The sequence below is a fragment of the Phoca vitulina genome, unplaced genomic scaffold, assembly GCF_004348235.1.
Source record: "Phoca vitulina isolate PV1807 unplaced genomic scaffold, GSC_HSeal_1.0 scaffold20, whole genome shotgun sequence".
Lineage (NCBI taxonomy): Eukaryota > Metazoa > Chordata > Mammalia > Carnivora > Phocidae > Phoca > Phoca vitulina.
Window position 1 is genome coordinate 11,437,627 of NW_022589723.1, and position 14,159 is coordinate 11,451,785.

The 14,159-nt window shown below is 36.8% G+C and overlaps 1 protein-coding gene across 3 annotated transcripts in view; it reads right to left on the reverse strand.

Moving 5' to 3' along the window:
• Nucleotides 1-14,159, reverse strand: part of UBR1 (ubiquitin protein ligase E3 component n-recognin 1) — a 150,863-nt gene that overhangs the window by 120,015 nt on the left and 16,689 nt on the right. For all 3 annotated transcript variants that reach the window (XM_032417970.1, XM_032417971.1, XM_032417972.1), the window contains exon 3: nt 13,376-13,454. In XM_032417970.1, coding sequence (XP_032273861.1) covers nt 13,376-13,454 — 79 coding nt within the window. The remainder of the gene's footprint in view (nt 1-13,375; nt 13,455-14,159) is intronic.

Consider the following 14,159-nt stretch of genomic DNA (forward strand, 5'->3'; position numbering starts at 1 on the left):
CATCTATAAAAGAAATTACACAGAAGAGGACCAAACTTATAGAAGAGAGCACTTGTGGACACTGTCCATGAAATAAAAAAGAAGTAGACCATATTCATACAGAACTATTACCAAAAAAGAAAGGCAAAAAATGCAGTAAGAGCCAAAACCCAATCACAAAGCTGAAGAAAACTGTAATCTAATGTTTCAAACTTAATTACATAGCCTCAAACAAGCATTTGGGGGATATGAAAACCCTTAATCAGATTAAAGCAGCTTTAATTAGAAATAAACTAAGAACAGAAGTGGACAAAAAAGGAATAAATGAGACCTGACTGAACTCAGGAAAAAAAAAACAGAAGAGAACTAGAAAATCCTATCAGAAATGAATTCTAAATTACAAGGTGTCCAAGACAATACATTCAAATGAAAAATTAATAAATAACATTAAACAAAGCAGGAGAAACAATCAAGAAATGAAAATGCGGTAATTAAAGAAATACAAGGTCAGAGAGAAAGGGGTTGCAACAGAAAACAGGCATTAACTGGAGTCACCAAAGAAGAAAATCTGAACAATGGAACAGAGCTGATACTTAAAACTGTAATCTAAGGAAATTTCCTAAAATAAAAGAAGACCTGAATCTACACACTGAAAACACCCATGAGTAACTAAAACTCACCTAATATGATCAACTCTGAAGTATATCCTACTAAAACTCTAAGACTTTAAAGATAAATGTCCTGAGGCTTTCTGGCAAAAAGATGAAATAACACAGTATAAGAATATTAGACTGGTGGGGCGCCTGGGTGGTTCAGTTGTTAAGCGTCTGCCTTCAGCTCAGGTCATGATCCCAGGGTCCTGGGATCGAGCCCCGCATCGGGGTCCTTGCTCAGTGGGAAGCCTGCTTCTCCCTCTCCCACTCCCCCTGCTTTTGATCCCTCTCTCGCTATATCTCTCTCTCTAATAAAAAAAAAAAAATTAGACTGGTATCAGACTTTTCAATGACAACGTATAAAACAAGACAACAGCAGAGCTGTGTTTTCAAGGAAAGAAAATGCAAATCAAGGATGTTATCTCCAACCAAGCTATAAAATACAATTTTGAACATGTTGGAACATCGGGAATACTGTATACATGAGCCCTTCCTGAGAAATCTACTTGAACAGAGATCAGCAAACTTTATGTATAAAGGAACAGATAGTGGGGTGCCTGGATGCTCAGTCAGTTAAGCATCTGACTCTGGATCTCAGCTCAGGTCTTGATCTCAGGGTCATGAGTTCAAGCCCTACTTAAAAAAAAAAAAAAAAGAACAGATAGTAAATATGTTAGGCTTTTTGGGTCATATAATCTCTGTTGAATTACTCAAATCTACTGTTGTAGTGCAGAAACAGCCACAGATAATAAATACATTCACAAGCAAGGTTATGTTCCAATAAAACTTGATTTATGGGCACTAGAATTTTAATTTTATATAATTTTCATGAAATAGGAATTTTAATTTCACATAATTTTCATGTATCATAAATTACTACTTTATCTTTTCCCCAACCACCTAGAAATATAAAAACAAACTTAGCTTGCAGGCCATACAGAAACAGGCAGTGAATCAGATCTGACCCACAAACTAGTTCACCAACCCTTAGAGGATGAGCTTCATCTGACCAAGAGGTGACTAGGAAGACCTCAGAAAAAGGACAGATGGTGAACATTTTATAAATTTAATTGCAGAGTTAAGATACAAATCAAAAGTAAGGACATGGATGAAGAACGTAAACATTATATGATCTAACAATCAGAAGGGCTACAACTAAAAATTGGGACAAGGGAAAGAGAAAATAAGATTATCAACTATTACACAGGTATTAAGAGGAAATCAAAGATACCATTAAAACTGACAGACTAGGGGCACCTAGGTGGCTCAGATGGTTAAGCTCAGGTCATGATCCCAGGGGCCTGGAACTGAGCCCCGTGTCGGGTGCCCTGCTCAGCGGGGAGCCTGCTTCTCCCTCTCCCTCTGCCATTCTCCCCACTTGTGCCCTCTGGCTCTATCTCTCTGTCAAATAAATAAATAAAATCTTAAAAAAAAAAAAAGTAAAAGCATAATCTTAGAATAGGGAATGGCATAGAAGCAAGGCACAAAATCTAGAAGCCTTAAAAAAATCTGGCAAATTTAACAATATATATATATTTAAAATGTCAAGACAAATGATAGCATAGATCAAGTTAAAAGGTAGAAAACAGATCTTATAAAATCAAATATACACTTAAGATTCAGCAATCCTACTCCTAGGCTACTCACGAGAAATGCAAACATTTCCCCACACAAAGACTTGTACATGAATGTTTAAAGAAGCTTTATTTAAAAGCTGGAAATAAATGTGCACCAACTGATGAAAAGAAATTGTAGCAGATCCATACAATGGCAATAAAAGGAACAAAATGCTGATATATGAGAGGATTTCAAAGGCATTATGCTAAGTGAAAAAAATCCACACAGGAAACACTACACACTGTATGATTTCATTTATATGACATTCTCAAAAGGCAAAAATATAGGGACAGAAAACAATTCAGTGACTGCCGGGAACTAGGGGTATGGAGGCAAGGCAACTGAATGCAAAGGGTACCTGGCAGATGTCAAAACATGTCTTGATTGTGGTGGTGGCTACTGAACTGTATAATGTTTGTAATAACTTCAAACTGTACACTTTAAGTGTAGATTTCATTTTATATAAATTATATCTCAATAAATCACACTTAAAAACAAGGTTTTTTTAATTTTTTTTTTAGATTTTATTTATTTATTTGACAGAGAGAGACACAGTGAGAGAGGGAACACAAGCAGAGGGAATGGGAAAGGGAGAAGCAGGCTTCCCGCGGAGCAGGGAGCCCCATGCGGGGCTCGATCCCAGGACCCTGGGATCATGGCCTGAGCCGAAGGCAGATGCTCCACCTACTGAGCCACACAGGCGCCCCAAAAACAAGTTTTTAAAAAACAAACATAATAAGATAATATTTGTAAAGTATGTAACATAGCAGTAAGTAAAAGGCAATAGAAAAATGAGTAAAGAAATAAACAATACATAGAAGAAATTAAACAATTAAAATACGAAAAGATGTTAATACTACAGATAAGCAAATTAAAATAATGACATTATTCAATAATCTGAAATCTATCTAACAGATGGCAAAATGTAAAAAAAGACTAAAGATTGGGGACAGTTGCGGAAAAAGAACATTTTCATATTCTTTTTTTTTTTTTTTAAGATTTTATTTATTTATTTAAGAGAGAGAGCACACAAGCGGGGGTGAGGGGCAGAGGAAAAGGGAGAAGCAGACTCCCCCTGAGCAGGGTGCCCAACACGGGGCTCGATCCCGGGACCCCAGGATCATGACCTGAGACAAACCCGTAACCGACTAAGCCACCCAGGTGTTCCCATTTTCATATTCTTTTACTGAGAATGTAGCTCATGGTAATTCAAGGAAAATATTTGGCAAAAATCTAACAAAATTTTAAATGCATACACCCTTCAATCCAGAAAATCTATCTCTAAATATCTAGCCTCAGGCATTCTTGAATATATATATATTGGTTCATATGAAAACAAAGGTATATGTGTATACTCCAATATTTTTGATCAGTGAAAAACTGGAAACATAATTGTCTAAAAAAAAGGAGAGGGCTAAATATATGATGATATAGGGTGCCTGGGTGGCTCAGTCGTTAAGCATCTGCCTTCGGCTCAGGTCGTGATCCCGGGATCCTGGGATCGAGCCCCGCGTCGGGCTCCCTGCTCCGCGGGAAGCCTGGTTCTCCCTCTCCCACTCCCCCTGCTTGTGCTCCCTCTCTCGCTGTGTATCTCTCTGTCAAATAAATAAATAAAATCTTTAAAATATATATATATATATATGATGATATAATCCCGCATAGGAATACATGCAACAATTAAATAAGGCAGGGGAGTTGTTGTTATATGTATCAACATAGAATTATCCCCATGACATACTGTTAGGTTGAAAACAAACTGCAAGATAGGATATACAGTAAGATCCCATCTATATACATACACACATACACACACCCCTCCTAAACATATAAATGTGTGTACATGTTTGTAAATACATAAAGATTTGTAAGGATGTACATACATTAAATGGTATTTAGTTTAACAAAGAAAGTACAATGGGACAGAATGGCAACTATAATTTTTATTTATATTTTCTGTACTGTTTGAATTTTTAAAAAGATAGTTTTATTGTATTCCCTGGGTAAATTATTTTTTAGTGCTGTTGTGTTTCAAAGACAATATAAGAATAAATCTCATCATGTAGGATTACAGCAGGCTGATGTTAAAATAGACCCTCATGGTTATTTTTATAATTAAATGTTAGATATCAGCTCTATCTATGATCTAGTCTTCTTGATCCTAACACTTCATTTCTTTCTTTTTTTTTTTTAAGATTTTATTTATTTATTTGACAGAGAGAGACACAGCGAGAGAGGGAACACAAGCAGAGGGAGTGGGAGAGGGAGAAGCAGGCTTCCCGCCGAGCAGGGAGCCCGATGTGGGGCTCGATCCCAGGACCCTGAGATCATGACCTGAGCCGAAGGCAGATGCTTAACGACTGAACCACCCAGGCGCCCCTTAACACTTCATTTCAAGAGATGTTTGTTGAAAGCCTCTATGTCCCAGGTACTATGAAAGACATAGGAGGTGTAAAGTCAGACCTGGGCCTTGTCCTAGAGAGTTTACAGTCAGATGGGGATGAAGGACACATAGACATATCATTGCAATTTAGTAAATGAAGATAGAAACATTACACAGGAAAGGGAGAAGAAAAAGAAGACTCATAGTGGGCTTTGTTTTCTTCTCCAGACTTATTGTAATTGACTCTGGAATGTGTTCAATAAAAGGACACCAATGTTAGAAGCAGACCTGGTTTTGGTATTCCAAGATACAAGAAGACCCTGGTTAGGTGAACTCAGCCACTATTTTGGTTGTTTGATCAAAGCTACATTACTGTGATCGTGGCTTCCTGTAATTTAATCTACTTATCAAATCAATGACCTTGGCCCTGTCAGCAAGGATGATGGCAAAACAAACAGCCTGTTCCTTTTATCCAGGAAGATGGCAAAGTAGCAATGCAAGGGTATTTCATATTCACCATTCCAGAATAAGCAACGAGAAACAACATTAGAACAATCAGGAATACACTTTTCAATGAAGTGGGGAAAATTTTTTTTTAAGTTGGATTCAGTTTGAAAGGTTTTAGTTTAAAGGGTTTCTATTTAAAGGTTTCTGCAGGTTCTGCGGGATTCTATACCACTCTTGTACATTTGGTATAATTCTTTCCTGAAGCACTTTGGCAAAATGTACTAAGAACTTTTGAAATTCATAAAAATTAACAGACTTTGTTTTTTAGAACAGTTTTAGGTTTAAAGAAAAATTAAGCAGAAAATACCAAGTTCCCATATACCCCTTCTTCCCCCGACCAGTTTCCCCTATTATTGACACCTTGTATTAGAGTGATATATTTGTTGCAATTGAGGAGTCAATGTTGATACAATATTTTTTGATACATTATTATTAACTGAAGTCCACAATTTACATTAGGGTTCTCTGTGTTGTACACTTTTTTGGTTCTAAAAATTAATAATGACATGTATATACCACTTCAGTATCATACAGAATAGTTTTACTACCCTAAATATCCCCCATGCTCCACCTATTCATTCCTCCATCCCTCCCACCACCATCCCCCAGGCCCTGAACTTTTTAGTCTCCACAGTGTTGCCTTTCCCAGAATGTGATACAGCTAGAACCTCACAGTATCTAGTCTTTCACAGTAGCTTCTTTCACTTTGTAACATGCATTTACGGTCCTGCCATCTCTTAGTAGCTCATTTCTTTTTATCACTGAAGAATATTCCACTGTAGGGGCACCTGGGTGGCTCAGTTGGTTAAGCGACTGCCTTCAGCTCAGGTCATGATCCTGGAGTCCCAGGATCGAGTCCCGCATCCGGCTCCCTGCTCAGCAGGGAGTCTGCTTCTCCCTCTAACCCTCCCCCGTCTCATACTCTCTCTATCTCATTCTGTCTCTCAAATAAATAAATAAATCTTAAAAAAAAAAATTCCATTGTACTGGTATACCGAAGTGGCTTATCTATTCATCTATTGATGGATATCTTGGTTGCTTCCAAGTTTTGGTAAATGTGAAAAAACCTGCTATAAACATTCCTGTGCAGTTTTTTGTGTGGGTGTAAGTTTTCCGTTTATTTGGGTAAATATTAAGGAACACAACTGCTGGATCATATGGTTACAGTATGTTTACTTCTGTAAGAAACTGCCAAAATGTTTTCCAAAGTAGCTGTACCATTTTGTATTTCCCCCAGGAATGAATTAAGAGTTCCTGTTGCTCCTATCCTCATGGATAGGCCATTCTAATAGGTGTGTAGTGGTACTTCATTCTTGTATTAATTTAATAACAGATGATGCTAAGCATTTTTCATGTACTCGTTGGCCATTTATATATCTTCTTAGTGAAGTCTGTTTCAGATCTTTTGCCCATTTTTTAACTGGGTTGTTAATTTTCTTACTGTTTAAGAGTATTTTGCGCATTTTGGATACCAGTCCTTTATCACATACATGTATTGCAGACTTTCACCTAATCTGTGGCTTGTCTTTCTATTTCCTGAAATGTCCATATTTTTCAATCCAGTAATTCCACCTCTGAGAACCTATCCTAAGGAAATAATCCTACAAATAGATAAGTGATTCACACATAAAGATATTTATAGCAGGGTGCCTGCGTGGCTTGGTTGGTTAAGCATCTGAATCTTGATTTTGGCTTGGGTCATGATCTCAGGGTGGTGAGTTTGAGCCCAGGTTGCGCTCCACGCTCAGTGTGGAGTCAGCTTGAGATTCTCCCCATCTCCCTCTGCCCCTGCCACCACCCACACACATGCTCTCTAAAATAGATTAATCTTTAAAAAAAAAAAAAAAAAAGATGTTCTGGGTGATGGACATTGGGGAGGCTATGTGCTATGATGAGTGCTATGAACTGTGTAAGACTGATGAATCACAGACCTGTACCCCTGAAACAAATAATACATTATATGTTAATTAAAAAAAAGATGTTTATAGCAACACTGCTTACTATAAAAAAAAAAATAACAATCCTAATTACATTCCCCCAATAATAGATAAACAATTAAAATAAATTATGGTTAAGTATTATATATACAATGTTTTAAAAGAAACACCAAAAACTGAATGCATAATTTTATATATTTTGCTTTTTCCATATAAAAGTATACCATGAGAATTTTTTTCTTTCATAACTTTTTAAGCTTCATTTGAAAACATTTATTTCTGATTAAAGGGGATGATTGTATGAATATAGGCATATCTCAGAGATCATACAGGTTTAGTTTCAGACCACTGAAAAACAGTAAATAGCATGATAAAGTGAGTCAAATGACTTTTTTGGTTTCCTAGTACTTATAAAAGTTACATTTACACTATACTGTAGTCTATTAAGTATCTAAATTATTGTCATTATATCTAAAAAATGACGTATATACCTTAATTTAAAAATACTGTTTAAAATGCTAACCATCATCTAAGGTTTCAGTAAGTGGTAATCTTTTTGCTGGTGGAGGGTCTTGCCTTGATGTTGATGGCTGCTGACTGATCAGCATGGTGGCTGCTGAAGAAGGGGTGGCTGTAGCAATTTCTTAAAATAAGACAACAATGAAGGATATATACCACATTGACTGAACTCTTTCATCAACAATTCTTCTGTTCCATGCAATGCTACTTGATAGCATTTTATCTACACTTGAACTTCTTTCAAAATTGAAGTCAATCCTCTCAAACCCTGCCAGTAATTTATCAACTATGTTTATGGAATATTCTAAATCTGTTGTCATTTCAACAGTCTTCACCAGGAAGACTGTCTCAAGAAACCACTGCTCACCCATCAAAAGCAACTCATCATCCATTACAGCTTGCTCATAGATTGCAGCAATTCAGTCATGTCTTCAAGCTTTAGTTCTCTTGCTATTCTTTTTTTTTTTTTTTTAAAGATTTTATTTATTTATTTGCGAGAGAGAGAATGAGAGACAGAGAGCATGAGAGGGAGGAGGGTCAGAGGGAGAAGCAGACTCCCTGCCGAGCAGGGAGCCCGATGTGGGACTCAATCCCGGGACTCCAGGATCATGACCTGAGCCGAAGGCAGTCGCTTAACGAACTGAGCCACCCAGGCGCCCCGCTTTAGTTCTCTTGCTATTCTTACCACATCTGCAGTTATTTTCCTCCAATGAAGTCCTGAACCCCTCAAAGTCATCCTTGAAGGTTGGAATCAACTTCTTCCAAATTCCTTTTCATGTTTTTTCCTTCTTTGCATGAATCATGAATGTTCTTAATGGTATCTAAAATGATGAATCCTTTCCATAAACCTTTCAATTTACTTTGCCCAGACCCATCAGAGGAATTACTATCTACGGCAGGTGTAGTTTTATGATATGTATTTCTTAAATAAGACTTGAACATTGAAATGACTCCTTGATCCACGGGCTGCAGAATGGATGCTCTGTTAGCATCAAAACAACATTAATCTTATTGTACATCTCCATCAGAGCTCTTGGGTAAACAGATGCACTGTCAGTGAGCAGTCACATTTTGAAGAGAATCTTTTATCTGAGCAGTAGGTCTCATCAGTGAGTTTAAAATATTCAGTAAACCATGTTGTAAACAGAAATGTTGTCATCAAGGCTTTGTTATTCCATTTATAGAGCACAGGCAAACTAGTTTTCATGTAATTCTTAAGGGCCTTAGGATTTTCAGAAACGCAAATGAGCACTGGCTTCAACTTGAAGACATCAGTTGCATTAGCCCATAACAAAAAAGTCAGCATGTCTTTTGAAGCTTTGAAGCCAGGCAATGACTTCTCTCTGGCTATTAAAGTCCTAGATGGCATCTTCTTCCAATACAAGGCTGTTTTGTCTACACTGAAGATCTGTTGTTGAGTAGAGCCACCTTCATTAATGATCTCAGCTAGATCTCCTGGAGAACTTGCTGCAGCTTCTACATCAGCACTTGCTGCTTCATCTCGCACTTTAGCACTTTATGTTACGGAGATGGCTTCCTTCCTTAAACCTCATGAACCAACCTCTGCTAGCTTCCAACTTTTCTTCGGTAGCTTCCTCACCCCTCTCAGCCTTTACAGAATTGAAGAGCAGTATGGCCTTGCTCTAGATTAGGCTTTGCTGTAAGGGAATATTGTAGTTGATTTGACCTTCTATCCAGACCCCTCACACTTTTTCCATATCAGCAATAAGGCTGTTTTGCTTTCTAATCATTCATGTGTTCACTGGAGTAGCACTTTTAATTTCCTTCAAGAACTTTTCCTTTGCATTCACAACTTAGCTAACTGGCACAAGAGGTCTGGCTTTCAGCCCTCACTCAGCTTTCACCATGCCTTCCCTACTAAGCTTAATCATTTCTAGCTTTTGATTTAAAGTGAAAGATGTGTGACTCTTCCTTTCACTTGAACACTTAGAGGCCATCGCAGGGTTATTAACTAGCATAATTTCAATACATTTCAGTTTCAGGGAATAGGGAGGCCTGAAGAGAGTGAGAGAGACAGGGGAATAGCCAGTCAGTGGAGCAGTAAGAACACACACAACCTTTGTCAATTAAGTTTGCTGTCTTATATGGGTGCAATTTGCGACAGCCCAAAACAGTTACAATAGTAATATCAAAGATCACTGATCACCATAACAAATAAAATAATAATGAAAAGTCTGAAATATTGCGAGAATTACCAAAATGTGACACAGAGACATGGAGTGAACAAATGCTGTTGGAAAAATGGTACCAACAGACTTGCCACAGGCTTGCCACAAACCTTCAACTGTAAAAAGCACAGTATCTGCAAAACACAATTAAGTGCAATAAAATAAGGTATGCCTATATATTGTTTGTTGTAACTCACTTTCCTTGCTTTAGATAAAGGAAACATTTATCTATTTAAAAACAATCTTTAACAGTGGGTGCTTGTTTATTTTGAGGAGAAAATGCAGAGGTTAGCTTCAGGTTATTTTTAAAAAATAGTACTGGGGCACCTGGGTGGCTCAGTCATTAAGGGTCTGCCTTAGGCTCAGGTCATGATCCCAGGGTCCTGGGATCGAGCACCGCATCGGGCTCCCTGCTCAGCAGGAAGTCTGTTTCTCCCTCTCCCTCTGCCTCTCTCCCCAGCTTGTACTCTCTCTCTCTCAAATAAATAAATAAAATCTTTAAAAAAATAGTACTGTATTATGTTCTTTTTTTTATATCTACTTTTTTTAATGTGTCCACAAGCATTTAAGTTCTACTTTTTTTTTTTTTTAAAGTTCTTATTTATTTATTTGACAGAGAGAGAGACAGCGAGAGAGGGAACACAAGCAGAGGGAGTGGGAGAGGGAGAAGCAGGCTTCCCGCTGAGCAGGGAGCTGGATGTGGGGCTCGATCCCAGGACCCTGGGATCATGACTTGAGCTGAAGGCAGACGCTTAATGACTGAGCCACCCAGGCGCTTCTAAGTTCTACTCTGTTAACAAATTTCAACTACACAATACAGCATTATCAACTATAGTCACCACATTGTACGTTAGATCTTAAGACCTTATTTATCTTACTGTAGGTTTTCTTAAGGGATAAACTACGGAGAACCTAGAGATCATAAAGAGTCACATTACACACAGCAGAACAAACAGTTCAAAATTTCAACTTTGTTATTTTCTTGTTCTCAAGTTGTTTTGGACTGTTCTGCCACTAAAAGTTTTTCTTGGTCCTGTCTTCTTCACATAGTATCCAATCTTCCGTCGGTCCCCTGTCATTACACTCTTCTTCCTCTTCTCTGGAGCAACACATATCCCTTCTTACCTCTTCCAATCTTTTTTTTTTTTTTTAATGGCTTTTTTCTTTTATGAAGTGTTTTATTATACAAAAGAATATACACAGAGCATAGGTAAGTTACAAAGTATAACAATGAAATGAACACCCGTGAACCCAGCACCCAACCCAAGAGAATATGAATACTGCTGAAACTGCCTGTGTGATCATCCAGAGTCCCATTCTCTTACCTGCCCTGGAAGTTACTACTCACTTGTATTATGCTTATTAGTCATTCATATGCTTTTCTTTAAAAATTTCATCACACATACAGGTATTCCAGAGAGATTCTATCAATATATTCTCTCATCAAAAGTGTTCTGTCCCTTCACACTCACATGTGATGGGTAATATTTTTTAAAGCTTATAGACATCATCTTTTATTAGTCATAAAATAGCCCATCCTTCTGATGACTCAAAGGTTCCTGAGTAAACCATGTAAGCACCTTCTTCTGTAAGAAGAACTCTGCAGAACCTCAAGATGGTAAACCTAAGTATGTTCCATAAAAGAGTGCTTTGTGGTGGTGATGTAAACTGGTAAGCTTTAAAAACTTAAAGGTAGCTTGATGAAAAGGTTCCCAAAATTTAACAAACAAGTTTTTACCAGTCTACAGAAAAACCAGAAAAGGAAGAAATGTAGCGAGCTCTTTCACAGAGCTACATGGATACAATTTAAAGGACTGGTCTTTATTCTGGGATTATCCTACTTTCTTGGAATTAAAATGTCTTTTCCTTTACAAAATGATAGGAAATGGCAGGTATATTTGGTGCTGTCCTTGTGTCCTTTTTAAAATTAAAATTGAACTTACATGGCCAAAGAAAAATTTGAAAACCCTATGTCTCATCCAAAGCTTTTGCAAATTGTACTGACCCACAAAATCCCAAAGCCTGGAAAGCATAAGCTTAGAAGTCTTTAAATTTGAGGAACTGGAAAACTTTGGTCTTAAGACTTTTAGCATCTTTCCCTATTAGTCTCCCAGAGTAAAAATGAGAAGAAATTAACAACTTCCTCCTGTCTCTACTTCTGGCATTCTTTCTTTGGTTCTCCAGCATAAGAAATACTATAATTAATGGAGGTGATGAGGAAATATGGAAATATGGAATAAAGTTAACAAATGCTTAACTCTATAAATCTCATCAGTGATTAGCTTTGCAATCTTGGGAAAACATTTGAACCACACTATATCATAGGTTCCTCTATCTGTTTATTCTTGTGCACAATAATAATAATACCTATAATCTCTTGCCCATCACCTCCTGAAATAGAAGTGGTAATGTTGAGGCCAGTCTCATAACATGAATAGCGCTTTCAACTCTATGGAAGACACAAACATAACTTCAAGATGTTATATACATTTACACAGGACCTTAGACAATGTTTAACAGGATATTAAAGAGAACCATCAATAACATCAATAACATCTGTCTAAGTCCAGAGTATACAAAGTATACAACCAATACAAATATTTGAGAAATACATTTCAGCTCAAAATAAAGTTGTCTAAAATGTAACAAGTAAGGAAAAAGCCCTCAACCTCATTAGTAATTAGGAAAATTAAGACCACAATGTGATACTATTATATACCCACCAGACTGGCTAAAATTAAAATGACTGACAAGACCAAATCTTCCAAGAATGTGCAGCAATGGGAACTCCCATGTACTGCTGGAGAGACTATAAATTAGTATAACCACTTTGGAAAACAATGTGACATTATTTATTATAACTGAAGATTCACATACCCTAGAACTCAGCATTCTATTCCAGATATATACCTTAAAGAAACTACTGGACATGTGTACCAAAATACACAAATAAGAATGTTCACAGCACAACTGTTCATAACAGCCCCAAACTAGAAACAGTCTACATATACAGTACAATGAATAAAGACAACATGGATTATTGAACACTATAAGATCAATGGACAAACTACAGCTATTAAACATAATACTGAGTGAAAGAAGCTACTCAGCAAGTAAAAGATACAGCATGACTCCATCTATATAAAGCTCAAAAACAGATAAAACTATTCAGTGTGATTTGGGTGATAAACTAAAAGAGAAATCAAGAAAACCATTATCACACAACACAGGAGAAAAGCTATCCAACGGGAGAGAGAAAGACTGTGATCTAGAAGGGATAAACAGGAGGCCTCTGAGAGCTGACAATGCCTATTCTTGACCTAAGTAGTGGTTACACAGATGTTCGCTTCATAGTTATTCTCTAAGTTCTTCATATGCCTTATACAGTCTTTTGTATAAAAATGATATATCTCACAAAAAATTTACAAAGCGCTGCCTCTTGAGGTAGTAGCTCTCCTATCGTGTTATTTAACCAAAGCTAAATGTTCATGTATCAGAGCTACTGCAGAAGGAATTCAAGTACTGGCAGGAATTTGGACTAGATGGCCACCAGGTTCCTGCTAATTTAGAGATTTTATGGATCTATTTCCATACCTTGTAACGATGATTTTTATGAACACTATTCTGGAAGCAGTCCATACAGAGTACACATGTTGGGTCAATTGCACAGTCTCTGAAAAAGATTAAAAATTAGATTCCAAAATTTAGAGGATGCCAATGATGTTTAAGGTATGACTATAATATAATGTGAATGAGTTTCCTGTATGGTGCACAAGCTGAATATGAAAATGTCTCAAAAACTAAATTCCAAATAATTTTAGCCATATTTGAATACCTAGGTTTGGTTTTGCTTCTTAAATCATCCTCGTTACTTTGAGCTTCTACCTGATTTCAGACTGCTAAGTTGCATATTAAAATTAGTTTTGTAACAAATGATTAGCTGTTTTTTCCATTACCTGTCATCATCTTACCCTCCTGCATTTATAAACATATTTTCACCAACACTGACTGTTCACCGGTAAATGAGGCTTGGATAAAGACAAAATTCATTAGAATGTAAGCAGCATAAGGGCAGGAATGTTTCTTTATTTTGTATATTGTTATGTCCTAAGTACCTAGAATAGTGCCGGGCACATGGTAGGTATTCAGTTAATATTTATTGAATGAACAAAAAAAATTCAATCTCTCTTAATCTCTTCCCTAATAATAACTCTTAAAAGTCACTATCTTATTTAACTTTTTCAGGAAAACATTAAGAGCAACATAAATTGGTGAAAAGTGCAAAATCAATTTTTAAAATATCTGATTTAGAAGGGTCGAAGAGATGGAATTGGCAAGTTAAAAAATGATTTTAAAGGCTATTAGGAAATAAAGATTG